At 33.0% G+C, this 16,068-nt stretch overlaps 1 protein-coding gene across 1 annotated transcript in view; it reads left to right on the top strand.

Moving 5' to 3' along the window:
* Window positions 1-16,068, top strand: part of LOC132743241 (uncharacterized) — a 38,908-nt gene that overhangs the window by 5,278 nt on the left and 17,562 nt on the right. Inside the window, exons 2-3 of the mRNA XM_060731776.1 lie at window positions 2,700-3,520; window positions 5,444-10,253. Of these exons, the coding sequence (XP_060587759.1) occupies window positions 2,700-3,520; window positions 5,444-10,253 (5,631 nt within the window). The remainder of the gene's footprint in view (window positions 1-2,699; window positions 3,521-5,443; window positions 10,254-16,068) is intronic.

Genomic DNA, 16,068 nt, shown 5'->3' with positions numbered 1-16,068 from the left:
AGACCTTTGCATTGTTTCTATATCGTTAAATACACATCAATACAAAATAATATAACACTTTATTTCTGTGGAAGCTGAAACTCTGTACTAAAATTTTGAAAGCTCACATTCTGAAAAGTAAACTGTTGTCTTTATTATTAACATATTAAAGCAAGAAGCTTTACTGCCAATAAAGGAAAAAGTTTGCTTTTCCAAATCCACTGCAAACAATTATATTCTAACAGTTTGCTTATCTTATAGTAAATAAAATGATGCATGTTTTAAGTCAGAACAAATTGTCAAAGATTAACGACAATTATAGGTTTGGATGAGAGGGCAATACGACCTGTTCAATACAATGCGAAGTCCTTGAGTGGCGTACTATCCACCTTTCAATGTCATATACATTTTCAGGTCAGGCAGCACGAAATGTTAGTGCTAAACTATGACAAATATATCTGGAAACAAAAAGATCCCTCGCAAGCATTAATCACAACAAAATCACATGAGAATTGCAGACTCGGTTTGATTGAGTCTGTACATGAGGGATAATGAATAAGTGCAATATCCTAAAACTAATTCAACCGTACATTTGTAATGAATACATCTAAAAATACCGTAATATTAATCCTCAGAACATCTTTAAATACATAAAAAACATTTGTTCTAAATGTTCAACTAATTCAAAAAGTCATGAGCATAAACTGATTGGGAGAAAAATGCAAAGCAATAATCTGTCAAAGATTGGTTAAAAAAACACAATTAATGATAAAAAACAAGGGCAAATAAAACTAGAAATGTGTCATCATGCCACGATGCCCCTGCATGCAGCCAAAATTTCAGATGGTGCATTAATTTTTTTTTCATTTTCAGTTCAAAGCCCTTAAAACTTTTCAATGTTAACACAAACCATTTTCATACACTGTTCAAGGCACTGAAATTATTCAGTCTTAACCTTTTAAAAATAGCATATTGCATATTTGTAGCCAAAATAATGGCTAAAAGTATGAGTGCTGAAACTGAAAGTTCAAAATTTTTCCAACATTCAGGAAAGATAAGTTTGTCTAAAATCATTGAACCACAACCAAATTCAAACTTAAACTGCTTATTCCTAAGATGTATCTATATTATTTTCAAAGTGAAAGGGACATAACTCTGCCAAAAATCATCAAACCATGACCAAATTCCAACTTGACCTGCCCATTCCTTTGACATATTTATATGTCAAATTTAAGTTGAATATGTAACACTGTTGGGTAGATAATGAAATTTCATATTATTTTCAAAGTGAACGGGGCATTCGTATGCCAAAAATCATTGAACCATGACCAAATTCGAACTTGGCCTGGGCATTCCAAAAACATATCCATATGTCAAATTTGAGTTGAATGTGTTGTACCATTGGGGAGATAATAAACGGAAACTGAAAATTTAATATTACTTTCAAAGTGAAAGGGGCATAACTCTGCCAAAAATCATTGAACCATGACCAAATTTGAACTTGACCTGCGCATTCCTTTGTCGCATCCCTATGTCAAGTTTGAGTTGAATGTGTTGTACCTTTGGGGAGATAATGAACGGAAACTGAAAATTTCATATTATTTTCAAAGTGAAAGGGGCATAACTCTGCCAAAAATCATCAAACCATGACCAAATTTGAACTTGACCTGTATTATCTCATGGCATATCCATATGTCAAGTTTGAGTTGAATGTGTTGTACCGTTGGGGAGATAATGAACGAAACTGAAAATTTCATGTTATTTTCAAAGTAAAAGGGGCATAACTCTGCCAAAAATCATCACACCCTGACCAGATTCGAAGTTGACCTGTATTTTCTCATGACATATCCATATGTCAAGTTTGAGTTGAATGTGTTGTACCGTTTGGGAGATAATGAACGGAAACTGATATTTCATATTATATTCAAAGTAAAAGGGGCATAACTCTGCCAAAAATTATCGAACCATGACCAAATTAGAACTTGACCTGTATTTTCTCATGATATATCCATATGTCAAATTTGAGTTGAATGTGTGCAACCGTTCTTAAGATAATGAACGGAAACTGATGATGACGGAATGACAGAATGACGGAAGGACGGAATGACGGAACAGGGTAACACTATATGCCCCGGCCATTACATGGCGGGGGCATAATTATCCTTTTGCACGGATATCAATATTGTGTGTGTTGCGCAGTTTAAAAAAATAAACATACGCAATTTTTCGAGGGAAAAATGTAATCATGGAAAATAAGACAAAAATGATTACCTTGTGGAAAATGACCAATTCTGAGTAATGATATAGAATTAGGGACCCGATATTTTTGTTTAATCGTATATTACTATCCCATGTGGATAGTCTCAATGAACCAAGGCTTATTTTTTTCAGTTGTTTTTTATGTCGATGTTCTTAAAAAAATCGTCCGATTTTACAAAATTTAGGATTTGTTTTTTTTTAACAAATGATGTGTGGCGACTTTCTAGGATCAATGAAATTAATATTTTAATCACGGGAGTATTCATTTAACGAAATTGTGGATTTGTCACGCTTTGGTCTTTAATTCCACTCGTAGGTTATAAATGAAAGCAAGATATCATTACCATTTTTGCATTAAACATTGGCTAAATTGATAGTGAATGATTTAATTAATGTGTTAAATCAAAATACATTGATCACTTGCATTTGATTGATATTTTCATAATATTTACATCTTTCAGATGGTGCAGAACATGCAATGGCTGGCGAAATCAACTACTTAAAACTAGGAAATCACCAAATGTACATTGGGAGCTCACTCATTCGTGGGAATGGCCCCACTCTTATTTAAATATAATTGAAGTTTATCTTCCAGCCTCATGGCAAAACGATGACATAGACATAAAGGACGTGTCTACTGCATGTTTTATCTGGGAAAATTGTTTTAAACAGTTTAGAATAAAACCGTTCATAATAAAGAATATCCGAAAGTTCAGAAATCAGTATTTTGCCCACAACACATCCCTGAAAGCAACTGATTTAGAAAAAACAAGAGTGTTTGATGTTCTAAAGGATCTTTTAAAAGAACCAGATGTGCAAGGCCATATTGATGTTCAGGAATGCCTCAACCATCTTTTAAATATTGAGCAGGGATACCAGATAGAAAAATGGATGGTTGCAGTTCAAGACTTAATTGAGCAACATGGGTTCAAATTGAATAAACTTGAAGACATTGCAACACATATAAAACAGCAGCATCACATTCTAGGAGACATTCAGAACGGCCAGGACTTCTTAATTGAAGGGCAAGAGGATTTACGAAGAGAAGTTGAAAACATTCAGACAGATTTAACAATATTCAGGAGAGACCTTAACAATTTATTTCAACGAAATGATTCAATATTCTCGAATTTGTTTTCATGGGCAAATAGATGTATCCCACAAACACAGAAAAAAATTATAATTTCAGTTTCGCTATTAATAGCCATTGTCTTTACGTCATGGATATTTGTTTTCAAAGGTTTTGTGTACGAAACAGAAAAGGACAAATATCATGATCGAGGTACGTTAGATGTAAACGATATGTGTAATTTTCTTTTATATCTATCCATTGCTTGAATAATTGTGTCCCCACTTTAGTGGCGGGCATTTAGATTTACCCTTGTCCGTCCGTCAGTCCATCCGTCCGTTCTTTTTGTGTCGCACGTAACTCAAAAAGTCAAGAGTTATTGCCGTTGACTTATTAAAAATTTGCAATTTTCAACTTGTATCGCACGTAACTCAAAACGTATTTGACCTAGAGTCATGAAACCTTACAGGAATGTTGATCATCATGTGTAGTTGTGCACCTGGGTATTTTCGTCTGGATTTATTTAGTATTTTTAGAGTTATTGTCCTTGACTTCGAAATTTTTTGCAATTTTCAACTTGTGTCGTATGTAACTCAAAACGTATTTGATCTAGAGTCATGAAACTTTACAGGAATGTTGATCAGCATGTGTAGTTGTGCACCTGGGTATTTTTGTCTGGATTTATTCAGTGTTTTAGAGTTATTGCTCTTGACTTATTAAAAATTTGCAATTTTCAACTTGTGTCGCACGTTACTCAAAAAGTATTTGATCTAGAGTCATGAAACTTTACAGAAATGTTGTTCAGCATGTGTAGAAGTGCACCTGGGTATTTTCGTCTGGATTTATTTAGTATTTTTAGAGTTATTCCCTTGACTTATTAAAAATTTTCAATTTACAACTTGTGTCGCATGTAACTCAAAAAGTATTTGACCAAGAGTCATGAAACTTTACAGGAATGTTGATCAGCATGTGTAGCTGTGCACCTGGGTATTTTTGTGTGGATCTATATAGTATTTTAAGAGTTATTGCCCTTGACCTAGTAAAATTTTGCAATTTTCTACTTGTGTCTTATGTTACTCAAAAAGGATTTGACATAGAGTCAAGAAACTTTTCAGGAATGTTGATCAGCATGTGTAATTGGCACCTGGGTATTTTCGTCTGGATTTATTTAGTATTTTTAGAATTATTGCCCTTGACTTAAATTTTTTTTGCAATTTTCAACTAGTGTCGCATGTAACTCAAAAGGGGTTTGACATAGAGTCATTAAACCTTACGGGAAGGTTGCTCAGCATGTGTAGCTGTGCACCTGGAGTTTCGTTTGTGGATTTATCTAATATTTGTAGAATTATTTCCCTTGACTTTGTAAAATCCTTTTCATTATGTTGTTATTTGAGTGCTTGAGTTAGAATCAAACAACGTTACAGGAATTATGATCAACATCACTAAATTACAGGAATAATGATCACCATCACTGTGAAGCTATGCACCTGGGACTTTGCATGTGGATTTTTTTTCAGTTTTGTTAGAGTAATTGCCCTTGACTTACACTAGTATAAATTTGCAATTTTCAACTTGGTCATGCATAGCTCAAAAAGTATTTCACTTGTAGCCCTGAAAGTTTACAAGAATGTTGGTCAGCATGTGTACTTATGGATCTTGGGGTTTGCTTGTGGATTTATTCAGTATTTGTAAAGTTCTTGCCCTTTACTTAGTAAAAGTTTTTTAGTTTTCAACTTGTGGCACATGTAGTCCAAAAAAACATTTGCCCTAGAGTCATAAGATTGACAGAACAGTAGCGTGTGGGGGCACCCGTGTACTATGGACACATTTCTAGTTTGAACTGCCTTTCTCGTTTTCTTTAAAACACTCGTTGTCTTACATTTAAAATAGGTCAATCTAATTTGTTTGGCTTTAATTTTCATCTTTTAATTATATGCACGGTTTGTGTATACCATTATGGTAGCTCACTTGTAGGTCAAATATTCTTCATATTATACATATTATATTACAGAATGTTGCGTAAATGAACCATGTCTATCAGAAAATAGTCATACAATAAGTCATAATGTCATACCGATTTTGCTCTTCAATGCTTGGATACCTATATAATCATTCTCTTTTATTTTGTTTTTGCAGCATGCATGTCAGAACAGTACAGTGTACCGTTTCCTCAAGATCTTCCGCTCCTGGGATATTTGAATGACCACAAGACACTTGTTGGACGTCAATGGCTAATGGAAAATTTGCAGCACGATCTGTTCAATTCTAACAGCAGGAAAAACCATGGTATTGTGCTTGTTGCCGAAATGGGTTACGGTAAATCTGCATTTGTTTCAAAATTATTATGTCCAGGGTCGATGAATATAGCCAAAGATATTAATAAACACATTGTTGCATTTCATGTATGCAAATTTGATGTACAAAGCACTCATTTGTTAGAACGATTTATACGCAGACTTGTTGGATTCTTCGCAAAAAAAAGTGAAGAATATGGTAACATAGTATCAATGTTACCCGAGAGTCACATATTGTTTAACAGAGACAGTTGTAACAAAGAACCAGAAGCTTGCTTTGATCAAGGCGTAACTATACCACTGAAACAGTTATCTAGTGTCACAGATACACCATGGGTTATAGTTGTAGATGCCATTGACGAGTGTGGGCGATCTGGAAATAATCCGGTTTTAGACCTTTTGTCAGACAAAATTAGACAGCTTCCAAAATGGCTCAAGTTTCTTATTACTACCAGAGATGTTCCACAACTAACAATGCTAAGAAAAATGAAGCTTGATTATCTGTACTCAAATGACTCAAGAAATATAGAGGACATAAAGACTTTTATTGAAAAATCATTTCCAAAACATACTCACAGAGATATGATAAACAATCTTGTTTATAAAAGTGAAGGAAATTTTGTATATATCATCCAGGCATTAAAATGGATTATCGATAACAAAGACAATGAAACCGTCCCTGACTTTCCTACAGATCTAGGCGATGTTTATGACATCAATTTTGGTAGACAGTTTGGTGGTACATCATTTAGAATTCCCAAATTAATATTTGAGATTATTTGTTCCACGATGAATCCTGTTTCAAAATCAGAAATTTTTGCCATTCTAAAATCTTCAAACATTTCATTGACAATAGACGAGTTTAACCTGTATTTTAAGTCCTTAAGCTTCTTCCTAAGAGAAGGTGAAGATGTTGGCATATCTCATCAAGCTTTATATTTTTGGCTTATTGATAAAAACAATGAAAATTATCGAATTTCACTTAAGAATGGCCATACTCTTATATCTAAATATTTGTTTAGTAAAATGGCTAACAATAATACGAAGAATATTGTTGATTTGGCGATTCATGTTGCAAACTCTGCCGATATTTCTTTAAGAAAAATGTTTCTCTCATCAACGTTTTTGATAAGTAACGAGGCACGAAAGGAGCCTATTTTACATCAATTGATTTGGAGAACCTCATGTGTTGAGGCACTAGAGCTATTGATACATCATTTCCCTGATGTAAATGCTTTTAACGAAGGAAATGTAACACCGTCATTTGTGGCAGCAGCGAAAGGACATACTAACCAGTTAAAACTTTTACATAACAAAGGTGCAAATCTTAACTTTATTGTTAAAGGTAAAATGTTGATAAATTCTTATGAGGTATTCAATAAGTTAGAAATGATGAAATTGTATTATTATTCAGGATATAGTTTGTTGCATATTGCATCACAACATGGACATCATTCAACTGTAAAATATATTTTAGCATTTAACCACTCTTTGGTTTATGTAAGAAATACTGTAGGTTTGAATGCTGGTCACGTTGCATGTGAGAATGGACATTTAAATGTGGTCAAAGAAATGACATCCCTTCATACCAAAACATTCTTCTATGAATGTATGTATTATGCGTCTAAACGAAATCATAAACATATTTCAGAATGGCTTGTATCAAATGGATTTACGTTTGAATGTATTTCCAACCAGAGATCGTTTGAAGCTTTTCAAAACGTAACCAAATTAGATCATTTCAATTTAATTCAGCATGGTTTTGCTACTTTTCCGAACGATTCTTTTACTTTACACCTTATTGCCCCCTTAGATATTTGGTGGATTATTTTTAAACATAATCCACTCATAACAGCAATCAAAACAGGTTCAATGGATGTAGCTAAATATTTACTAAATACCTTCTACGAAGCACGCAAATGTTATGATGCATTTGGATATTCTGCGGCGCTTACAAGTGTTCGCTTAAACCGTACCGAACTTTACCCACTATTAAACAAAGAAATAGCATCAGACAAATGTGGAAATATTCCAAACCATATAAAACTAAAAAATAATGAGCCAATGCATACTTTACTAGATACTTTCTTATCAGACAGATGTCCTGAAAATGGATCAGTATCACATGTTGTAGCTTCATATGCTCCAGATTACCAAATTTATACTCATGTTATTAGGAATAGGCTCGATGTGAACTGGAACCATCCTGATAGCTTCGGAAATTATCCAATTCATTACGCTGTTGCTAACCGAAATTTTCTTTATATTTATTTGTTCGAAAAAGGAACACTCTCATCAAAAGATAAACCATATTCATTGATAGAAACATTGGCTTTAAATGGCTCAACTGCTTTTCACACATCTGCCATTTCTGACCAACACCTTAGCATGTATTACCTAACTGATTCTTTCAAGAAGCCAGTTCCGGACATAAAAGACCACAATGGACGTGGAATAACACATTATGTAGTATTGAAAGAGTTTGATAGTATTGTTAGCAATCCGGAAATGGAATCGCATACGCAATCATTACATATTATTCGATATTTGAAGGATAAATCAAAGCATTCTCTTACGGCGCGTGACGGTTTTGGTAGAAATATATTGCATTACAGTTTGAAAAATGGTCATTATTATGTAGTGGTATACTTGTTTCAACATCAGAAGACACACTTTAACTCTATGATTTTGGATATAGATAACGAAAGAAATAATCCATTTGAGTTTGCTCTGAAGAAGTACGAAAGAAAGAATTACGTTATGATTTTACCAAAAAATGTTATGTTTTGTGACATATACTCTAGTTTCGCAAATATCAATGTGAAAGACTTTCCAAACATTATGTCATCATATGAGCTTACAATGGGATACGTTATATCAATTTTCTCTGCTCAAGAATATCGCCTCTTCGTTGAGCCAAATTTGAAATATATTATGGAGAAAAGTCCTTATCTTCTAACTACTGTATTGGCATATCATAAAAATGTAAATTTGAAACGGTTACAACGTTTGCTAGTTGAAAGTCAAGTCAATGCTCTAACAGCTTTTATGCATTTTGTCATTGCTCGCCATAAACCGTTAGCATTTATTTCATGTAACCAATCACTATCCTTATCACCTTTACATTATGTATTACTTACGCACGATCATCACGTTTCAGTTTTTCATTGGCATGACGTCGACTATCATAATTTCCTTTACATGATTTTTAAACAAAATGAAAATTCGTATGCGTTTAAATGTCCTGATATAAATGGATTTAACATATTTCACTATTCTGTAATCGGTGGCAATTTTCAATCGGCCAGAATCCTCATGGGAGAAAATATTACCATGACAAATAAAAACGTAACGTTAAAAGACGTTTTCTTGATGACTATGCAAGCTCGTTTAAAAAGCGACCAACGTAATTATATTGAATGTATTAAGCACCCATCCAGTCAATCACAGGAAAAATGTACAGATAAGTTTCTAGTAGAATTGGTTAATTCGAAAAGGAGATCGTTTAATTTCATCTTTTTTTGTGATAATAAAACTATGGAATTGTCTCTTGTGCATTTGTTTGCAATAAATGGAATGCCTCTGACGCTAGCAGCTATTGCAAACATGTTTGGGAAGGAAATCTTGAACTGTCAAAGTAGAGACCGCCTTACCCCCTTGTATTTTGCAAAACTCTTTAGCCAAGACGATATTGTGTCTCTGATTGGTGAACATTATGGTTTAACGCTTCCAACTGTCCAGGCAGAAGAATGGTTAATTTGGTCAATGTTGAATAAGTTTACACAAACAAATATTTCCGAACCGTTATTTCATTTCTCAATTAACGCGGTCCTCCCACATTATTCTTCTAGGCACTTATTGAAAGAGTCAGTTTTGGTTTCCAAATATTTTAATGATTCATTACAAAGGGGTGTCGCAGATGTTCCTCACATTTGTGATAATCTATTTTTACAGTTGTTATCGTCAGATATACCGAATATTGTTTCTATTATAAATTCTTTGGAATTATTATACTTTAACAATGAATCCAGTTCCTGTTATTCACGAGTAGCTGTACTTATGCAACAACACAAAATGTTTCAAACTACAATAATTAATTTCATAACTTTTCAACATATAAACGGATGTCACGTTACTAAAAAACTTTTTAAACCATTTCTTGCCAAATGCTATCAAGTAAATAATTTATTTACAAAGATGAAAACTAGAATATTTAATGATTGTGAAAACAAATCTAGTTTCATTTTGGAGGGAGTGATAACCTATCAATTGATAGTTTCAGCTAGGCAGTTATACTTAAAACTCCATCGATTGTTTAAAAGTGTAGCTATATCTTTTTTGTTACAGTACGGAAAAACATTTAAGATTCGACTGCCAGAATCATACGAATTTATGCATTTTAGAATGACAGCGCTTAAATTCAATGTTCAAGAAAAATTTAGTTTGATATTAAAACTTCAACCACTTGTTGCTATAAATGACACTTCCATATATAGTCATAGGTATCTAAATATTGTAAAGTCAACAATCGCTTATAAACATTTAAAACCGCGTCTTATTGTAGATAGATTCAGTTTATTTAATCCGTCTGAGATAAAATCTAATGTTATTAAAAGTTTCCAATTGAAAGAACCTTTCAAAGATTTAGGATAGTTATAACAATATAGGTTAACTAACAATAATCAGTTAAACATGACGATATTCAGTGCCTTTGTCGTTTTAATTTAGTTGTACATGTAATGTTTATAATCATTGAAATCGGACTTCATAATGCACAATTTTCATTTTTCATAAAAACACATTCTGTACATGAAATAAATGATAACTTTGTTAATTTGTAAATATTTACTTTCTGATAATTTATTAGATATGTTGTATACATGAAGTTGTAGCATAGTCGTTTTCTCTTTTTCAGGATTTTTAAAAAATTTAATTGTTCACTTCATGTCAATCTATCTTGATCGATGCATCCATGGTGATGTACATACTTTATTTGAAAATATTTCGCCTCTTATGTACATGTTTTATTTTTATGATATAATGATAATGAACCACATGGATTGTTTGATTGATTGAATTTAAATTTAAACTCTTTAGTATTTCATAGCTGTCTATATAAAAAAAACAATTGTATTTATTGAAAACAAAAACTGCAACAACTACATTATCTCAGTATTCCATTTAATTTTGTTCTTCATGTTCTTTATTTTATAATATGATTTATTGAATTTTTATGTATATACTTGTTTTATGTAATTGTAAATAAATAATTGGAAACGAGTAAACGTATAGACTTTTTTTGTTACTTTGCAAGGAACAAAAACAAATTTAAGTAGCATTGAATTTAAGAATAAAAGCAATTACTGTATGAAGGTCAAAATACCACTTTGTTTACATTTCGCTACTTTAATTTCACATTCAACACAACCATCTTGAGTGATTGACTGATAAGTATCTTACATACTCTAAAACAAATATGTAAACGTTATAAAACTCATTTTTGTCCTTTTTTAAGACGGATCTGTGATATAATGTGCCTTTAAGGCGTTTCACATTTTCATCAAAAGTGGTTTTGTAATGAATTAACTTATCCACATATCTTATAATTTTCCAAACCATTGAAACCAAATCTGGAGAAAGAGTGATCCCTCGGAAACATTAATCGAAACAAAAATACATTAAAATTGCCGACTACTTTTGAATGAGTCTGTACACAAGGGATAATAAAATGTGCAAAATACCTCACACCCCTAGCACCAGCTTAAGCGATACTCAATTTTCGATACTTAAAAGTGCTGGAATCAATTATCCCGAAGACCCAGAAATATATATTAACATTGAAGTGAAGAAGTTAACACGTGTTGTTGTGATGTGCAAGTAACTTTATAAGGAGTGATCCCCTGGAAGCATTAGTCACGACGAAATTTCATGAAAACTGCAAGCTTGGTTTGATTGAGTCTGTACATAAGGGATAATGAAGAAGTGCAGCAGCCCTCATGCCCTAGCATCCGCTTGAGTGTTACTCGATTTTTAACAATTGTGCTGTAATAAATGGTTCCGAAAGACAATAATTATATTACAACACTGAATTGAAGTATCTGCTTATCACATTTTTAAAATATCAATATCAAAAGCCAATAACTTAAAAAAGCCATAACCGATGGTATGTGTCGATCTCTGGATTATCGCCTGTATTATGATCATTCATAGTCTTATTATTTTTCGAGTAACAGGATGCAGGTAGTTTAATCCTTGCTATATTTTATAAAAATCATGAGTCTACGTGAATCATTTATTCCAGCAAACTTCCAAAATTCAACAGACAGCGCGATGCTTGCAGCTATCATATTGGAGATCAAAGAAAGCTCAACATTATGATCTAAGTATCGGGCATAAAATCCCTTTCGGCAATTACTTTGCTTTATTACCTGAGGACTCCAGTCCACGGGAATGAAATTAATTTTGAGGCATGGCGGATTACGTGACCTGGAGGGGCACTTGATCTGTAAGCCGTACGTGATTGGTTAATCACTTTTGTGTTCTACGTGATTTGGTTTTTTTTGTTCAGAAATACTTTTAATGAAACACTTATAAAAACATGTAAAAATGAATACATTTTTTTATCTTTAAAACATAACAGAATATGAAATATAAAAGTAGACCAAACGGATTAATGTCGTGTATTTGGATTTGGATTAACTGACACTACGTTATACTATTGTATAAGTTCGCTTATTTCGACGCATAATTATGCAGCTAGACTCAATGTTGTGAGTCCCATTTTTTGCCACATTTGTTACGTGGTTGTGAGCAATTTTTTCTCAAGTAACTAGCAAAGATAGGCAAAAATATAAATGACTGATATTTTAATGCAAATAAGAAACTACGGTCAAACAAAATTTTATTTGTATCAAAATCAAACTAGTGTATGTCATTTTTCATATGTTACAACTTGTTTATATATCTTAGAAGACACTTTTGATTAATAAAGGGAGGAAAACAGAATTTCTCAAGAATGCCCAAAATGTTGCAGGGCCTGTTCATGAAAGGAACTGGAAAGTACCATCCACATCCCCTAGCACCGGTTGAAGCAGAATTCAACATTTAAACTTGAAGATGTTATCATGGAACCTTCAATGTGACACGTTCGTGTCATTCCATAGAAAGCAGCGTATGGTTCATAAGTAAAAGATGCGTGTGTCCTAAAAGAGACAGCAATGGGCGAAACTAAATATCCCGCTTGCAACATATCCTAAGGATGATAATAAAGTATTCAAGTAGAGATACTGGAACCGCAAACCTAGAAAAGGTTCGAATAGAAAAAATAAAGGAAACAACAAACCATTAAATTTCTAGAAAACTTTCTTTTAGATTTGAAATGTTGTCTGCTATTATAAAGATCGCCTTGATAAGATCTAATAATTACTGGTAAGCTTGAATGGATACATGCATAAAAGTATTAAAAATGCTAGGAATCGCCTCGCAGCCGGGTATTTTTTTTTCTTTCATTAAATAGAATCACTCCTAAACATTAGAGCATATTTTTCGCCCTTTAAGGGAAAAACACTGAATCCTGTTAACCCTGCAGGGGCCTACACTCGTTCCGAGCAGACCTGGGGATGATAACATTGATCAGTAATTGATTAAATTACAATTACTTTCAGATTTTATTGTAACTGATTAAGTTTGATTACTCAGACTTGCCTCTGTAATTAATTAAATTACAATTACATGTACTTTAAAAGAGTAATTGATTGATAATTGATTACATTCAATGAACGGTAGAATCCCTACTTAAGATCACCCCAGAATTAAGACCACCCCGCTATTAAAGACATTTTTTAAGGTTCTTTATGTCAAGCGTTACATGATCCAGAGTTAAGACCACCCTCTTATCCACTTTCAAGACCACCAGATTCAGTCCAAATTTCTGAGCCCAACTATTGACACCACTGATATTAAAGTCAACACCTGTTATTGTTAATTGATCATGTGCTTGATTGGTCTTTAGCATGAGACTTGACTTTACAAGGTTTTAAAAAACTGTTAGTATTGGGTTATTGTATGAAATAAGGTGAGACAGTAAATTTTAGAGTGGTTTAATGTTACTTTTGTGAAGAATTGAATTTTTATTGGATTATGTACATCATACCATAATTGATATTGAAATCAGACTTATGAGAAATAATAATAAATTTCTTCATAAATATGATATCCGCTCATCAGATTAATTTACATAGCTTACTTTTATAGTGATTTTTATGTTGTCTTTGTAGGTAACATATTGTTTGTTCATACAAAATGACTAAAAATTGTCATAATGTATGTAAGCAATGATAAGAATATTCACTTTGGTCCAGCCTAAATGGTGGTCTTAATGAGGATTTACTGTAAAACAAAAGTTAAACTGTATCTGTAAAATAAATCTGAAAGTAATCAATATCAATCAAATTGTAATCATAATTACTGACTGACTTTAAGCTGTAATTGATTAATTATAATTAATATAATCAGTTTTGGGCAAGGTTATCAATTACATGATGATTACAGTGTAATCATGCAATAAATTAAAAAAATCAATGATTGCGATTAATGATTACCCCAGGTCTGGTTTCGAGCTTCGTACATGAAGTTAGTTTTTCAATTCTTTTTTTTTTTTTTTTTAATTTTTTTTTTTTCGAACTGTAACCCCGTTTATTTTCCTCGTAATAGGTCTGAAGGGGTCGAGGGCATCCCCATCATACCTTACATGTATTGCAAATATAATTCAATCATAATGTATATATCAATCAAGTCATATAATTATACAAACATCTCAACATATATATCAAACAAATCATATACATTATGTCATTATATCACATTGCATAATGATTAAACAGTCTTTCAATTCTTTATACGAGGAAGTCAAAGGCCGGGCTAAAGTCTACGCGTGTATATTTAAAAGAAATTAAATAAAATCAATTAAAGAAAATATAAAATTCTCTACCAATCAATGAAATGTTCAGTGTCAGTCCTTGTAGGGCGCAACCATTTTCAATGTTTTTAACTCACTGATAATAGGCGGGGTATTTTTCGGATTAGTAATAATCGTAGAGTATTCCGAGTGAAAAAGGAAGCGGTGCATGAAATACCGAATGACACATTTAAAACGGAAAAATGAACGATTTTAAACGGACTGACCAACTGAAATTTAACTACATCATTTTTTGGATCTTCATACCACTATCAAAAACAATTCGATTCACACGAAAATCTATGATAAAAGAGATGACTTTGATTTTAGTATAGTAAATTATCCTCATTTGGATGGAGACGTACCGCATGCAACATCTTACGGGGTTTATATATCTCAGTTAATTAGATTCGCTAGAGCTTGTAGCAACGAAATGGATTTTAACGAGCGAAATATTTTCATTACGGTAAGCTACTAAAACAGGGCTACCGCTATTATAAATTACGTAAATATTTTACAAAATTTTACAATCGTAACTTTGATTTAATTTCAAAATTCAATAGCGATCTTAAAACACTTCTGCGACAAGGGATTAGCCAGCCTGATTTTTACGGGGATGTTGTTTACAAACTTCGTAAGATCTTGGATCATTGTAATGTTTCTGTTGTGTTTACTAAAATTATTAAAGGTTTTATTAAAAGGGGTTATGATCCTACTATTTTAAGACATACCGCATGCTTAGTGTTCAACCCATTTACAGTTGGACACTACGCTTTCCTCTTTTGATTACATCTGAAGGACCAAGTGGGAGACTCTATGATGGACAGTTCTTAAAGCCCTTTGGGACTGAATTGCCTTAATGTTTGTCTTCTGTCTTGCTTCGTCGGGCCCTTGAAGGTGATTTTCTTGTTGCTCTGTCTTCCTTTAAGACATCGAGTACTTTTGTTATTGTCATTGGGTTTACTTTTATATGTTTCTACATGATCATTTTGGTGTTTTACTTATTATACCTTTTGTAACCATGACAACTGTTAGAATTTCACTTGGCGGGGATTCATTTTATTTACACTGTCTTGTTTATATGAACATGGTGGGGCTAAGAGCGAGATTTGGTGCACCATTAACCGGTTTAAACTCCCCAGCAATATTTATGCTGCTGACCGTTCCAAGGCGGCGCCCCTCTGTTCCTCAGATGTATGTCTATGTTGTTTTATACTGTTATGGTGACACTTTGGTGTCTCTTGTTGTTTCTCGTCTACGGTAAGTATCTTCCTCTTTGCCCCTAGTTTTTATTTATTTTATTTATTCTCCCCCCCCCCTTCCCCGGGTCTCGTATCCCCTTCCCCTGTGCCTTTTGACTTTATAGGCCTAATATTCAATCATTTATTTGTTTTCTTTTAGTTCCTTATCAGTTACTAATTATTTATTCTTATGTAGTGGGTTGCCTGCCCGTGCCTTGCCTTATGCCCTGCCCTATTTTTGTTTGGGGTCCTCCTGGGCGCCTTGCCAGT

Source organism: Ruditapes philippinarum, unplaced genomic scaffold (genome assembly GCF_026571515.1).
Source record: "Ruditapes philippinarum isolate M1 unplaced genomic scaffold, ASM2657151v2 ctg3459_1_1_1_1, whole genome shotgun sequence".
NCBI classification, from domain to species: Eukaryota; Metazoa; Mollusca; class Bivalvia; order Venerida; family Veneridae; genus Ruditapes; species Ruditapes philippinarum.
This window is presented reverse-complemented; position numbering and strand designations above follow the sequence as displayed.